General features: G+C 42.2%; 1 protein-coding gene across 3 annotated transcripts in view; it reads right to left on the bottom strand.

The window, feature by feature from the left end:
• Positions 1-11,625: 11,625 nt before the first annotated feature.
• The window catches only part of LOC142582715 (glyoxylate/hydroxypyruvate reductase A-like), a 39,323-nt gene continuing 34,025 nt past the window's right edge, over positions 11,626-16,923 (bottom strand). For all 3 annotated transcript variants that reach the window (XM_075692680.1, XM_075692681.1, XM_075692678.1), the window contains one exon: positions 11,626-11,874. In XM_075692680.1, coding sequence (XP_075548795.1) covers positions 11,788-11,874 — 87 coding nt within the window. In that variant the 3' untranslated portion in view covers positions 11,626-11,787. The remainder of the gene's footprint in view (positions 11,875-16,923) is intronic.

The following is a 16,923-nucleotide window of genomic DNA, read 5'->3' on the forward strand; positions in this document are numbered from 1 at the left end:
ACATTACGAAGCACAATTTTGATTTAGGGCATGTAATTTTTGGGAAAGAATCTCCAAAATCAGCAAGATTTAAAAAAAAATAGAAGCAAGAAGGTTAAAAAAGTCCATAACTCTGCACTAAAGCAAATATCACAGCTCTATCAATTGCATATGTTAGCCCTCTTAAAGCGGACGAATTGGATATATAAATTAACAAGTTAGGCGAAATCGTCAGAATCTTTACGAGGGTTCTGCAAAGGTCCTACTCGTAGATTATTGGTGTACTTCAAGGTGGTGTATAATACATCAATGTTTTCCGCTTTAAATGTATTCTTAGGGGAAATTGAGAGAATTGTTAAAGTCCTTTTGCATTGCTGAGCTGCAGAGCTGTAAACTTGATAGTATCGCTTTTAAAAATTTCGCAATATTGAACTATCTTTATTTAAAAATCGACGCCCTAAATGAAATTTTTGCTTCCTATAATCACTAGATTTAATTTTTTTTTATTTTAAAGGCAATAAACCTCCTCATATTTGTTGCATCGATTGCCGAGAAAAAAAGACTTTTCCGGTGTCCGTGTACTTAGAGAGGAGATCCCGGGCTTCCTTTTAAATCTTGACAACAAATTCGCACATAGGCCGTCTGCAATAGGGCCTTCATTATCAATGACTGAATTATAATGAGCAAAGTCACGCGCCCAGCGCTTTCGCTCACGAAGTGGTGCCCCTGCGCAGCTACATTTCCCCCTACTTCAGAATAATTTGAAACAGTGTTCACTTCAATCATTCTCTCTCCTTTCAGACACCGATAAGTGCTTTTTATATCTAACATATTCAAAAAGAAAAGAAGGAATAGTCGGCAATACTGAACCATGAATTCTCGAATTGAATACGAATCTAACAGCAGACTGTCCGGTTAGTATTCGAAATTTCAGAACAATCGCACACCATTACTGAATACTCATTAGTGTTTTCTTCCATTTTCCATTTCTTCTTTTCGCTTTTTTTGCGATTAGATCAAACCTTTTGTTTCCAACTGAGTGTCCATCTCCACTTACACCTATTTTCTTCCTTCTTTAATACTTTGTTTAAAATTGGTACGTTTTAACCGAGCAATAGCTTCACAAACATGACAGATCCGAGCCGCGAGTCTTGCATATACGCTGCTGAAGGAGCAAAGTAACACCAGCATGACCGGGATGTTATACTCCTTCAATGGCTCAATGTGAATTCTTATCACAAACGAGAGATAAGAGATAAGCGTTAATTAAACTTAGCTGGTAAAATTTACCACGGGATCGGTTGGACGTCAGAGCCAATGTGTATGGCCCGTTTTAGAAATCTAAAGAGAAATAACGCCTAGAAATCGAAATGCTCGAGAAGTCGGCTTCGGCACACAGCGTGGCTTTTTTACATCCGACAAAACGAGAACATTTCAGAGAACAGGAACGTTTATCTGGCGGCACGAGAAGGTCGCGTGGCTTATACAAAGATCGAGCGAACGACAACTGAAGTAGCGAATGTGTGACTCATGTAAAGAACTCTGCAGAATCTTGAGGTGATCACGTGAAAGGCAATTCACTACAGACTTTAAAAATTACCGTTCTCATCTTTGAACGGCCCATGTCGGTCAGAAGGGCCGTTCCTCTGAAAACGAAGCCACGACCTTTCACCTGGGACGATGGAGTCGATATGTTACTATAAATAACTTTGTGAACGCGCTCGCGTGCCTACACATTTCCCCCTACCTCCTCCCCCAACCCCCAACACCCTATTCCCTCCAACCCCCCCCCCTCCCCCCGCCTTGAGAAAAAGAAGAGAACGTTAGCTCTGCAGCCACCTGGAGTTGCAGGCTGAGCCGTGGGCTACACGTTTAAATTATATACATTCTTCCACGTTTCCATCCCACGGCCTTACATTGCACGCGAGTATATACAATATACAGTGGCCAGCGGTGAGCCTTCCGGGTTACTGGAATGCCAAGCGAGGAGTCTCTTTAGCCTCGTCAGCACAATCGTACGTCTCTCAAGCGTCGTTCTATTGAACGAAGTTTTCCTCCATACCGCGCGCGGAGCGCAGCTTATGCAAGCATCGGTGGTGGTGGTGGTGGTGGTAATGGTGGTGGAAGTGGTGGTGTTCTTTAATAACTGCATACCGATGGGGAGCTAGGCTACATAAGAGCCGACTATCCCAATACACAGTCGAGGAATGCGCACGCACATGCCATCAAACACACAAACATACTAACTTTAAAAAAAAATTGTATAGAAGGGAAAAATAAACTAGCAGCCTCCTTCATGGCATAGCTCCCACGTTTGTTTTGGCAACGGAAATGGCAAATGGCAAATACATCAGAGAAATTACGTACAGATCATTAACATTCACGCATATATGTGAGTACATATTACTACTCCGCGATAAAATGAGCCTAAAGTACAGTAACATATCGTTTATGCCCCTGTGTAAACGTATACAGAGCTCCATGAAAAGTGTGAAGTGTGTACAGTTTCCGGAATGGTACCTCTCTGCAGTACAAATAATCGCTATAACAGTCTACGTAGAAAATCGGCTAAGCCTTTTTTTTTATAAATGACCTTTTTCAGTTATATATGCTCTGGACATGAATCAAGCCGCTCCTAAAATGTATTTCCTAAGTATGTTTGTCTTTATTTCTACATCATGCTGTACTCCAACTGACGTGTATTGAATTTGTGAAACGGAGAATATTTTGGTATTGTACTTTCAATTACTGTTTCAAATTATTATCCATTTAATAACAATGATTATGTAACAGATAGTATGCAGACGAGGGGTCCCAAAGTCAACGACTGCAACGAGACTTCATTACGTATATTTTTTGCGTAGGAAGGTTTTTGTATTGTGTGATGATTTCTTGCCTTTTTGTTTATTGGCATCTACGTTTTCATGCTTTGTTAGACGCTTAACTAGTGTTAGCGCGACTACTGTCGCGGTGACTTCATGTAAGGATGCGTAGAGGGAGCCTGTCAAGCTGTCGAACTACAAGATTTCGCCCTGCTCCCTGCATTTCTCATGTATGAAATGCAGAAATAAAATTCAATTGAAATATAGTCGAATTGAATTGAAATTCCGGCTAGCATTTCTTGTGTACATCACAAAAATTAATGGTATCCTTCTGGCAACAAGGTTGGGTGAAAATAGTTTACGTAAATTGGATATAACACCGACGAAAGTTATTCCATATAGTCCTTCAATAAAGTATTAAGGGACTCTAATTATTCGTTCACTGCTGCAAATATGCCTCATCGTTAAACGGAGGTTTACTTAACCATTTCCCTTCGCAGCGACGGGCATTTTACAGCAGCACAGTTTGCTCCAATACTACTTGCCAAGCAAAAAAAAAAAAAGAAAGAGAACAGATTGACGCAAGCTTTAGCCTCTGTAGAACTTTTCCATTGCACAAATTTTTCGTACGTGGCAAACTGCACGCAGTGAAAAAAGAATAAGTTGATCCTCGCTCGTGAACTGTGCGTGCTACCCATGGCAGGAGCTCAGAAAAAACTCTGTAGTGAGCGGCGGGGTACTTACGCGTATACTCCTTGTTTCTGACACGGACTCTGCGCTGACTATAATGCGCGAGGGCCAAGCCGAGTCCTTCGAGTAGCTCGTAGATAGTGGCGTGTCGGTCAGCACTGCAGCACATGAACGCGTAAATGTGATTTAGTGCCCAATATTTTTCGCCGAGCTTCTATATACGTGAGGTTCCAGACGTCTCAACACGTATCGACACATTCATTCGTGACAAATATGCGTCAAGCAAGCTTCACTCCTACTGGCTCCTAGATTCGTCTGACGCTATTGCAATTGGGAATTTAAAAAAAATTCAAGGCAATGATAAATTTACAAAATGTTGAAACCATAACGCAGAGTTTATCGAAGTAAATTTTGCACCAGAGAAGGGCTTCCTCTGCACCGAAGCAGCAACAAGCTTCTTGCAGCTTTTGCAAGGTTCGAGCGTATTCAACGCACACAAACTGTATTTTACTATAATATTTATCACATTCCATTACAAGTTTTCCTACCCAGGCGGTCTCAATGACCCGAGTTGGAGAAACCGATAAACAGCCTTCACACCAGCGCGCGCGCGGCAACACAGTCCTACAGCTGACGTCACACGCGAGAGAGCGCCAGTCAGGCCCGCGCTCTCCACACTCGAGAACGTAACTAAAAAAATATGTTGTTGGCTACTATACACATGGAACTGGAACGCGGAGGAACTCACCCCGTTTCTTTATTTTTTTTTATTTTTTTGCATAATCAGTCATGACTAATTCATCAACTTGGCAAGCTTAGAGTTAAAGAAAAACTGTCAATGAGAAAGCTGATCCACGTACGGAATACATGGCAGTTAATGCAACCGGTGGCTCAACAAACAATTCGTCCAGTTTCACAGCAATCGTGTCCACCAAAACAACAATGGGTATACCTGCGCTCGTGGTAAACCAAGCGACACAGTAAATATCTCGATCGGTCCCAACCAGCCTAATTAGTTATCGTTGCTTTTCTGCACAACAAACTGCCGTACCTGACTGCCAATCTGAAATTACAGGCTAGATATGTATTTGATGTTTTGTTCTCCCTGTCTTTTCCCACTTCCTTTTCCTCACCATGCACCTGTGTTTATTATTGATAACTTAGGTGTAACTGTGTATTATTTGCCAGCGTATATGTAACTGTGTATTAATGAACAGTGAGGATGACCACAAGAACATCTGCACAAGTCTAGGCTGGTTCCCTACCCATTTATGCTCATTCTGCGGTGAAGCTGATAGACAATTTCTTTTTATCCTGTCGGCGTTTCAGAGTATTACAAACTTCCCTTCGCCATCTTGGTCTGAATTTATCTGTTCCTGTAACAACACTGCGGCGCATTAGACATCTAATAAACTGTAGCAATGCTGCCTCTTGGAACCTCTATTCTTGAATTCACTTCAGTCACATAAATGTTCGCTCCGTAGTGCGGGACTATCTTACTGAAACCAATCGATTATCTTGCTAAATTGAATTTTTATTTCTTTTTGTATTTGACAGTGTTCAAAACCTAAATTCATCTCTTTCGTCAATGCCCATTTCTCCCAACAAGCCGAGTCTTGGCCAATCTCCCACTGCGGACGAGGGAAAGATTTTAATGCGGGATGGCTTTGTCAGGCTGGTGAAATGCCTGACATGCTATATACTCCAGATGACTAAGGTGAAATCAAAACTAAAGGCCAGGAACAACAAAAAAGAAACCCAGTCAACAGCAACAACTGCAGCGCGGTGTTTTCCGGAGCTATATATAAATGTCGTACGCGTCTAGGCATCCAAAACGTAGCCGTAGCAACCAGAAATGGAAGCGCGGACGACGGCCTCGATATATCGTGTTCGGCCTTCGCTGCTGTTGCCGCTGCTGCGCCAGTGCGGCGGGCGAGCACAAAGAAACGGACCGGCTCCGTCCCCCACGGCCTGTCCATCACAAAGCGCACTCCGCACCCCCGCTGAGGCGCTCGGAGGGGGCCGACAACGAACAAGGGCGCTCGAGACACGGGAGAATCAAGTCGATCCCCCGCCGACCAGACGGGAGCGCCCGGGAGGACGCATGCGGTGGTCGTTACTAATCCCGGACGCCGCAACCTGTTGTCGTGGCAACGGTACCAGTGTCGAAGTCGTGGCCACAGTGTTTCATGCTTCGCGCAGGCTTAAAGGGGCTATAAATATTAAAAAAATAATAATAAGTTGACCTGTAATACCCTTCTATAACTTAGAAAAATAACATTCTGGGGTTTTACATGCCAGAAACCACGATATGATTATGAGGCATACCGTAGTGGGCTACTCCGGATAAATTTCGAGCATCTAAGGTTCCTGAACGTGCACCCATTGTACGGTACACGAGTATTCATAGACGTATCTACCGGGGGGCACTTGCATACACTTAAACATCACGCACAATTCTTTGTTTAACTATTAAAGTTGTAGCAAATGCGCATTCGTTTTGTGCACTGTACTGCTGCTACTGGCGGGGTCCAGAGCCTCTGTGAGGCACTCATTGCCTTATGTCCATATACCATCTTGACATTTTACATAGCGGCAAGAAATAAATGCAAATTCAAAGAATTTTTCGGACCCCCATAGTTCACCACGTGTGATGGATAAGTAGGTCTTTGTCCGTTAAAGATAAGTAACCGACGGACGCATTTCCAGGCTCTTTCACTTATTGTTATAGTAATTCGCAATATATATATATATATATATATATATATATATATATATATATATATATATATATACACGGACAGAGAGAGAGAGAGAGAGAGAGAGCTCAGATCATTTGCGGTTTGTCCCCCCCCCCCCCCCCCCCCCCACACTCAAGAAATAGCCGATACGCGGGCATTTTTGCATTTCGCCTCCATCGAAATGCTTCTATGTATAACTTCAGGTCGTTCTGTGTGCCCTGTTGCGCTATACCTCGAGTCATGCGCAGTACCAACCAGCCAACCAGTCTGTTCTTCACCCTTCTATATACTCACTGACGACTTTCCGTGGCAACAAAGGAAATACGGTGGTAAAACACGCTCGAGTAAGGGAGCTTCTGAAAAAAAAAAATACATCCAATGCTCCGCGTTAGGGAAGCTGGGGAATACAGGACATAAACGTCTTATATACGACCGAAAAATGAGACAAAACAGACCAGTGAGTATTAAACTCTGCTTTTCCCTTTCGCGTTCAAGCAAATGAGAAACCGCCATAAGTGCAAGCTACGCCGAAACCTTCATGTCTATCTTGAAATTTGATTGCCCCACTATTTTGAAATATCTGACGTCACACTTCGGGTTTCCGCGCAACATTCAAAACACGGAAGTGAGGATGTCTTCTCGCAAGCAACCTCTTTCTGCGAGATTAACAACAGAGTTTTGAAAGAATAATTCATCTCTAAAGTGATTAAGTGTTTCCATCTAGTGTCCATTTGAGTGGAAATTCTCACGTGTTCTCTGCTTTTGCAGCACGTTGCGTATACTTCTCATGATGTCAGAACTTCATTGATAGACCGAAAGACAAACCCTAATGGTATCGAGGGACATAATTTGTAAAACAAGGGATAGAGAGAGAAAGAATGAATGAATGTATGGTTTTTATTGGCGCAAGGGCCAAGTATAGCCAAAGAGCGCCAGGTCCGTGGTGATTAGTTCGCAATGTAGTTATAAATTCAATGAAGTTGATGTGGCGTGGCTGTAAAGGGGCCTTAAAAAATAGTCGCTCTAGAATGCGTAAAATCTATCTGTAATAAGATTATGTCGATGACAAATGACGTGTTCTATGAGTATTAAAATCCATCGTGAAAGAATGATGCAAAATAGAAAATATGAGATGGTAAAATTACCTGGAGCACTACTGCCTCGCCAGAGCTCTTGAAACACGAGGGCCTAGAGGCACGTGCTATACGGAACAGCTATCACAGCGGCATCCTCTGAAGAGAGGAGACGCTACGAACGTGTGGGGCTAATAACATGCGACACAACATCTTTCAGAAAACCTAGGACTACGTTGGTGTCAAAGAGCGGTTCTGAGCCGAGTAACATTACAGGATGAAGGGGGATGTGCTGCCGGTATGCTAGGGGAAAATGTTTCTTTCTTTCAGGTTCGGCTTTCCGACGCTCCAAGAGGATGTGGAGGATGGTCAGCCTCTCACCACATCCACCACAAGTTGGCCGTTCATTTCCAGTAAGCAGAAAATTGTGGGTACCAAATGTGTTCCCTATTCTGAGGCGACAGAATAGGACATCTGTTCGCCGACATTTTGTTGGGAAGGGCCAAAAACCTAACTGTGGCTTTATACCGCGCAGTTTATATTTGTTTCTGCGTTACACATGCGTTGCCAGTTTTGTCGCAGTTTCTTTCTTAAGAAAGGCTTCATATCTGTGACAGGGGCAGCAGCCGGGGGAAAAGTGGTTAGTGATGTGAGTGATGTGGCCATTTTGTCAGCTAGTACATTACCCTCGATGCCTCTATAGCCAGGTACCCAGCATATTACTACGTGTCATTGTGATGGATAAATATTGCATAAGAGCGAGTGAAGTTCAATGACAGCAGGATTTATATGCTTTTGTAAAGAAATGAGCGCTTTTACAAGACTTAACGAGTCTGTAAATACTATTGCTCTGTCGAGTTTTAATTTATTTATGTGTTTTACTGCAGACAGTGCTGCATAGGCTTCTGCAGTGAAGATACTTGTTAGCGGGTTCAATACGCCAGATTTAGAAAAAGTGGGACCAACAGCAGCATAAGATACACCAGCATGTGATTTTGACGCATCTGTGTAGAATTCTGAGCACTACTTCGATTGAAGTTCACGGAGAAAGAATATACCTTATTTGGCAAGTTATAAGTGCCCCAAGGGCCTTTGTGCTGCATAGCCTTGGACGCCGTCTTTAGCCACATATAGCATATGAGGCGCCACCTTGTGTTCATGATAGCGCAGTTAAGGGCGATATACAGGTGGCGACGCCACGCCGACATTGTCGCACTAGCCTCGAGTACGTCACAGACCGTAGCAGTGTCTGGCCCACGTTGCTCAGCATCATTCAATCGACAAAAACTCGGCTGGGCAATTTCTGTAGTTGTTTTTTTTTGTTAGCGTGAAAAAAATAAGAAAAAAATTAATGTACATAGCAATACTGCGAAATTCGCGACGACACAAAATTGCGTCATCCACACCGCATTCGGACAAACAATTCAGATTTGGCCTTCGTTCACTTCATTGTTACAACATATTTTGTTGCTGAACAAACACCCAATCCCTGTCAGAGCAATACGGTTGTCCGTGACGCCGAGTACGCTACGTGCAAGCCAAGGGCATGTTTAATTTAGATGCGCCATAGTATTCACAAATTCCGCAGACATGGCTTACAAGTAGCGCACCTGACGTCACGGACAATCACTTCGTAAACCATTCGTAAACCTTCGTGAACAATTCTGCAACCAAAAAAGACATTCGCTATCGCTTCAACACAGCGTCGTTTCGTCACTGGCAAGCTCTTGGACCGGACTGCATCGCTGAAGCCCGCAGTTGTCTCGTGTACTATAATTTCTACGATGCTACTGGAAACCAACGGATTAAACTCAGGTTTCCAGCTCCCAACCGAGCCATAGGTCCGTGTAAATAATTCTATAAATAACGGCGTTCGTTTTACACATCGCACTGCTTTCATGTCTGGAAGACCTGCAATATGCGGAGCCGTTTTGAAGTGACAGTAAGAGGTTGCAAATGCCTGGCGAGCGACCTCCGATGTAAGAAAACTCCATAGCTATCGTCAGTGATATAGTTGCGCTCTAGAAGAAATTTGTCTTGACAAGAGAGTAACATTGATTTTATTTATCATCATCATCATCATTAATTCTGTGTTGTCGAGTTCAGCACACTATCGGGTGCACAACAAGCATGTTCCAAAATTGCTTCAAGAGCGGTGGTGGCAGGTGTTGCCCAATAGAGCATGTAATTTGCCTTGAAAAACGTTGTTGGTGTTCTGGCAACAACATTCCAAAATCACGAGGAGCACTTGCACGGAGACATATTTGAGAAGCTACATTAAAGCCCCACACTTGTGGGAACGTAACTTGCGCTTTGCATTAATTGTAGAATGAAAATGCTAAAAGAAACACACAAACACTGTTTCTCCTGTGCAACGTTAAACTATCTGGAAACATTCCTACAGGTTCTTTGTAGCCGATCAACTCCATACTTTGAGTACAAGACGCCTAAAGACATGCCGATCCATGCATGCATTCGCGAGTGAAAATAATTCCCCGAAGCTCGCTTCACCACAATATGTGTACTTGCGGGGGAAAGCCCACCTTCGAACCACGCTGCTTATACTCTGTGGATATGAGGGGAAGGTTGTGGTTGATGTGTAGCCAAAGTTCAAAGTGGGTAGTTCAATTACAGCGTAGAATTTAGCCCACCGTCCTGTGAGAATTATGAGTCACTGATATCAAATTTGGTGGATGGAGGAAGATTATGGCTGACATGCATGCAAAGTTAAAAGCACATGGGTGCGTACAGCCCTGATTAAAAATTCTTTAAAACAAAAATAAGACGAGCTGGGCAAGTTGGTGCGGTAACACAGTGAAACAGCTCTAAAGACAAATGCAAAAACAAGAAACAAGTAGCAATTGCGTACCCAAACACGTTATAGTGTGTGGGAAACAGTGCTAACACATGAGTGATATGCGAACAACATAAGAAAGTGTGTGGTTTTTAGAAGACACTGAAATATGTAATGCAACAGCTTTGCTAGAGATTGAAACTTGATTCTAACAAGTCATGCAAGCCTGTTGTCTTTTTTTAATTGTGGAAAAATTTCCCTGCGGACTTTAGTCATTCCTACGCTTGAGTCACTTTCAAAGACCTGTGAAACAGACTTGAATTAGGCGTGTCTTAACATTATTGCTTCTCTTCTTAGTAAGCAGTGCTGATGGCTCATGAAAAAACAGCTTAATTATTTACATTTATCAGAAATGAAAACATTGCCACTTATATACACAGGTCTATGTGAGTTAATACATCGCTTTTATGCTTCACGTGGTGGACATTACGTGCACGAAAAAATCCACTTCTCAAACATATATTGACTAAAACTTACTAATTAAGCCTGCAACAATTCTGGAACATGCAATACAAAATTGAAGCTACGTAGTATGCAAAGCATACCCATTTGCTAGCAATCTCGTGCCTTGCACCTCTTTCAAGAAATGTGCCCCTGAAAATATGTGGCTATTGGATTGGTGTTCCATTTATCGTGAGTGCATTTTTCAGTAGTTTCGCTAAGTGCTAACTGCTAATGCAGCTACAACTTATTTAAAGAACTGGCAATGCCAAGCAAAATGTTAGTTGTTTTGTAAATGCCACTTGATCTGCAGCCTCCATATCATTCCACAGCTTATTTCAAACAATGATGTAGCTTAAGATGTAGTTTTTCCATTAATTTATGTGGTGTTTTGCATAGAAGTAGACACATCCGATGAATATTAATCACAATAAAGCAATCAATGAAAGGCTCACACAATATATATTATTATTCATAGAATGTGTTCCTACAGTGTTTATATATACAAGAACATACACACAAAAACGTTTTTCTGGCATTAGGAAATAGATTGCAGACAGTTTGGCTGTGCCACCCACAGAATATTGTGTGAAAGCCATCACAGCCATTGCCAAAGACAGACCTGTAGTAGCAACAACTTAATTTGGACGAGTTGGTTGATCTTGAGTGAAACTTGAAGCAGCACGAAGAGGACGATGACAGGAACCAAAAGCAAACACTACTTGTGAGTTTGCTTTCAAAACTAAATTGCAGGGTTTTAAGTGCCAAAACCACAATCTGATTATGAGGCACACTATAGTAGGAGACTCAAGAATAATTTGGACCACCCGTGGTTCTTTAACGTGCACCCTAATCTAAATACACAGGTGTTTTCGCATTTTGCCCCCAGCGAAGTGCAGCCACCATGGCCGGGATTTGAACCCGTGACCTCGTGCTTAGCAGCCCAGCACCATAGCCACTAAGCAACGATGGCGGGTAGCCATAAACATTATCTGTTCACTGATGCCAAGAATTCAGAGAGAAGCTTAAGGTATGAAAATACAATATTTATTAGTAAATTTATTTAAAGTACAGTTGTAATTATTATTATTTTCAGTATATATTTTATTTTATATATTAAAAACTGTGACTAGTATACTGTACAACTACTGTTGGCCTTGGAAAACATGGAGTTGAAGGCATTCAACCTAATATCCAGATTCAAACGAAAATTTATGTATGAGTGGCTGCCCTGCCAGGAACTTTTCAAAGTTGATCATGAAACTCTTGACCACCTGCAAAACAGCAAAGCACAAGAATTTAGCACTTGTACAGTATTAAGAAAATAATGAACTCTGTGTGCAAAGCCAACACTATTCAAACACGTAAATGTTTGCAACCAGCTGTGTGCAAGGCAAAGTTATGGCTAATATGCGTCCACTACATAAACAGAAGATGGCTGTAGGTTGCTGCAGCAATTATATTGAAGATCAATGAAGACAAAAAATGATGTCACAACTGGGGTTCCAAATTCATGTTCAGGTGAACCTAGAAGTGCATCAGGCATCAGTTTTTTTTATTCCATAAGCACTTAAATCAAAGCATCCTTCCTGTATTTCTCCATTTCCACACACATGCAGTTTGACAATTTGGTGGATGCACTTCAATCTACCAGATCAAAACGTATTGATTTAAATCTACGTTGTCCTTAAATGTCAGCAGATACCCAAAAATAAAAGTCAAAAATAAATATTTCCTTGAATGTAACCCAACTACATGAATCGCTGACACAGATGATTCACTTTTTCATCAATGATAGTTGCAACTCCTTAAGGTAACTACTTGGCATGGTTACGAGCTCCCAGCTATAATTATTTATGAGGCTTAATGTCCAAAATCTAACAGTGAGCTGCGAGAGACACTGCAGTGAAAGGCTCTTGATTAATTGACAATAGAGAGTACACCTAAATGTAAGTGCACAAGCATGTCTGTATTCTAACTCCACTGAAATGTGTTCATGGTGGCCTCAGCTTAAAATTAATAAATTAGAGCTTCTCAAATTTTCAGGTAAGTGGTACAGTATTTTCCCCAGTGCTTTCATTACACCATAACATTCACAAAAACAGCAAGTTCAATATGAGGGTTAAGCTGTAGTCTGCACTTCTGCTGTCTGCGAAAAGACAGCAAAAACGCTTTTAGTAGTTAGTGATTCTACTCTTGCAAGTGCCTCACACTATGCCAAAATGTGATGCAGTGGTATTCCACAAACATGAACACAAGCTGACAACACAGATTCCCGATTTCTTAAACCTCTCATGTATACTTAGTTTCATACATAATATGATCTATTTATTACATGCAAGGCGTCGGAGATCGGATGCTACTTGCAAATGGACAAGACTGACACAGCTCATGATGTGCGCTTGCGACCATAGCAGAGCATGTCGCATACAGGAAGCACAAAAATGCACAAATAATATGTGGTTTGACATAGCCTTGCCATCGCAAATCGTAGTTGTACTATAGACCAGAATTTTGCAGTGCTTCTGGGGGCATCCATCTTGTTATACCGCTCGGCAAGTTGTTAGCACATTCCCAGCCCATAAATAGACTGCAGGATGTGCATGCGCCAAGAACATGCTCAGCAGTATCCTTTTCGCTGGTTCACCTGTTCCCGCAGTCCCCAGAATCACTGCAAAATTCTGGTCTATATGAGGTAGTTGTTATGTAGAAATTGTTGCAGTTCATGAACAACCGCACTGTGAAACACGCGGAGCAAGACTTCTGTGACAGCACTACTTGCGCACTTGTGCAGCATCACCTGCTATGTATGAAATCGAGTATAGAAGATACTTAGAAAAGCACTTGAACAGGACATGTAAAATAATTTGAAGGTCACTGCAACACATTTATGGTAATGGCAACAAGTCCCAAATGATCAAAGGTGTACCATGTAGTTTATTGTTAAAGAGAACAATCTAATGGACGGCTCTCACCACAAGTGCCGGCTGAAGCTATGTCAATGCACTGCACACCTGTGTCGAGAGGTGCCAGTACCACCAACCACAAAGTCATCTTCTGCATAGTCTGGTGATTGTATACTTACCAGGGTGGAAACAGGCACATGTTCTGCACTCATGAGTTCAATACAGCAACGGACTACACTGTATGTGTACAGTGGCAGCTACTACAGTCGAGTGCCATTAATTCGACCCTGACCGATGTCCCCCTTTAAGGTTATTTTCGCCGCGGTAGAACTGTGTGATGCAGCAAAGAATGCAAATGCCACGAGAGCTGTTTTGTTTTCGTATCCGTTGCACCGCGCAAGAAATTTTCGAGCCAATTTTCTCAAAAAAAGAAGAAAGAGAGAAAAGGTGTGCGTTCATCATCATCAGCCTATTTTAAGCCCACTGCAGGACGAATGCCTCTCCCTGCGATCTCCAATAACCCCAGTCCGGCGCCAACCAATTCCAACTAGCGCTAGCGAATTTCTTAATTTCATCACCCTACCTAGTCTTTTGCTGTCCTCGACTGCGCTTCCCTTCTCTTGGCACCCATTCTGTAACCCTAATGGTCCACCGGTTATCTAACCAACGCATTACATGACTTGCCCAGCTCCATTTTTTTCTCATAATGTCAATTAGAATATCAGCTATCACCGTTTGCTCTCTGATCCACACCGCTCTCTTCCTGTCGCTTAACGTTACACCTAACACTCTTCATTCCATCACTCTTTGTGTGGTCCTTAACTTGTTTTCAAGCTTCTTTGTCAGTCTCCAAGTTACTGCCCCATATGTTAGGACTGGTGGAACACACTGATTGTACACCTTCCTTTTCAATGATAAGGGTAAGTTTCCAGTCAGGAGCTGACAATGTCAGCTCCTGTCAGCTCCTAAAATTTCCTTCTCATAATCAGGATTCCCTGTGAGTAATTGACCTGGGTAAACATACTTCTTCACAGACTCTAGAAGTTGACTGGTGATCCTGAACTCTTGTTCCCTTGCCTGGCTATTCATCATTACCTTTGTCTTATTCATATTAATCAACCCCACTCTCGCTGTTAAGGCCCTCAATCATTTGTTGTAATTCGTCTCCAGTGTATCTCGTCTCCAGTTGTAACTCGTCTCCTGAACAGGACAATGTCATCTGCAAACCAAAGGCTGCTGAGATATTTGCCGTTGATCCTTGGTCCTAAGTCTTCCCAGTTTAATAGCTTGAATACTTCTTCCAAGCATGCAGTGAATAGCATTGGAGAGAATGTGTCTCCTTGCCTGACTTCTCTCTTTATATGTACCTTCCTACTTTTCTTGTGGAGAACTAAGGTAGCTATGGAATCTTTGTAGATATTTTCCAAGGTATTTACATAAGCGGCCTGTACTCCTTGATTATGTAATGCCTCTATGACTGCTGGTATTTCTATTGAATCAAATGCCTTTTCGCAATCTACGAAAGCCATATAGAGAGGCTGATTGTACTCAGCGGATTTCTCGATTATCTGATTAATCTTAATGTCATGGATGTGATCTATTGTAGAGTATCCCTTCCTGAAGCTAGCCTGTTCCCTTGGTTGACTAAAGTCCAGTGTTGCCGTTGTACTATTGGAGATTATCTTAGTGAATATTTCATACAGTACTGGAAGTAGGCTAATGAGCCCATAATTTTTCAATTCTCTAACACCTCCTTTTTTGTGGATTAGTACAATGTTGGCATTTCCACTTCTCTGGGACCCTTGAAGTCGACAGACAGTTCGCATAAAGGGCCGCCAGTTTTTTAAGCATTATGTCTCCTCCATCGTTGATTAAATGGACTGTTGGACTATCTTCTGCTGCTTTTCCCCATTTCATGTGCTGCAAGGCCCTTCTAACTTTATCGCTAGTTATAGAAGAACCCTCTGTAACCTGTTCATTACTACTTCCAATGGAGGTAGAGATATCGTGGCTGCTCTGGGTACTGTACAGGTGAGTACAGAATTTTTCCATTGCTTTTACTATATCTTCAGAATTGCTGATGATATCACCCTTCTACCTTTCAGTGCATATCTAGTCCCATACCATAGCTAGTCCCATACCAAGTGTTCTTCCCATTTATTTCACACTGCGTCTATTTTTCGCTGCTTCCGAAGTCTTCCTGACATTATAATTTTGAATATCTTTTATTTTTTCCTTGTTGATAAGCTTTGACAGTTCCGCGAATTCTGTCTGATCTCTAGGGTTGGCCACTTTCATTATTTGTTTTTTTATTAGGTCCTTTGTTACTTGGGAGAGCTTGGCTACTAGTTGCCTTGGTGCCTTACCTCCAACTTCAAAAGCTGCTTCTGAAGCCAGCCTAGTTACGGTTTCATTCATCACCTCTGTCATCTTCATCTCTCTGTTCTAAGGCTGCATACTTTTTTGCAACTACCAGCCTGAAGTGATCTGCTTATTTACCCTTACTGCATCTAGGTTGGCCTGTTTCTTCTTGACCAATTTTACTCTTTCTCTATTTCGTTCCTTGTTTCAACATTAGGGGTTTTCCCGGTCTATTTTTTGTTGCTATGCTTCCTGAAGAAAAATGTTCATTATTCGCAGCTTATTCCTTTCCGCGAATTCTACCAGCATCTTTTCTCTAGCTTTCCTAGAATCAAAGCCGTAGTTGCCAATTGCTTGTTCACCAGCCCGCTTTTTCCCCCTTTTGCGTTGAAGTCGCCCATCACAGTATACTGAGTTTGCACTTTTCTCGTCGCTAATTCAACATCTTCATAAAACTGATCCATTTCATCATCATCATGACTGGAGGTTGGAGCGTAGGTTTGTACTACTTTTAATCTATACCTTTTATTAAGTTTTATTACGACTACTGCTACCCTCTCCTTTTTTGCTTCAATTTTGCTCGCTATGCCTTTATGGATTAGGAATCCTACTCTGTAATGCTTCTTATCTAGAAGTCCTCTATAGCAGAGGATGTGGCCATTTGTCAGCACTGTATAAGCCTCATCAGTTCTAACCTCACTAAGGCCAATGATATCCCAAACAATGCCTGATAGCTCCTCAAAGAGTCCTGCTAAGCTAGCTTCACTCGAGAGAGTTCAGGTGTTCAATATTGCCAGGGTCAGTTCTTCCTAAGGCAGGCCAAAAATAGGCATTTTTGACAGGAGATGGAGCGTGTTCTATGCATTCATTGTTTCCTAAGCTCTGCCAGGACAGACTCTGACACTAAAGTGGTCGCTATAGGGGGTCCTCATACGGGCCAGGCACGTGCGTGCTCACTGGTCAAGTTCGAATTATCCGGCAATGGCCAATTTCAGGATCAAAATAACAATAGTTTAGGCCCATAGAAATTCATAGGTGCTAGCCAGGACCTTCGGT

This window comes from Dermacentor variabilis, chromosome 5, assembly GCF_050947875.1.
Source record: "Dermacentor variabilis isolate Ectoservices chromosome 5, ASM5094787v1, whole genome shotgun sequence".
In the NCBI taxonomy this organism is placed as follows: Eukaryota; Metazoa; Arthropoda; class Arachnida; order Ixodida; family Ixodidae; genus Dermacentor; species Dermacentor variabilis.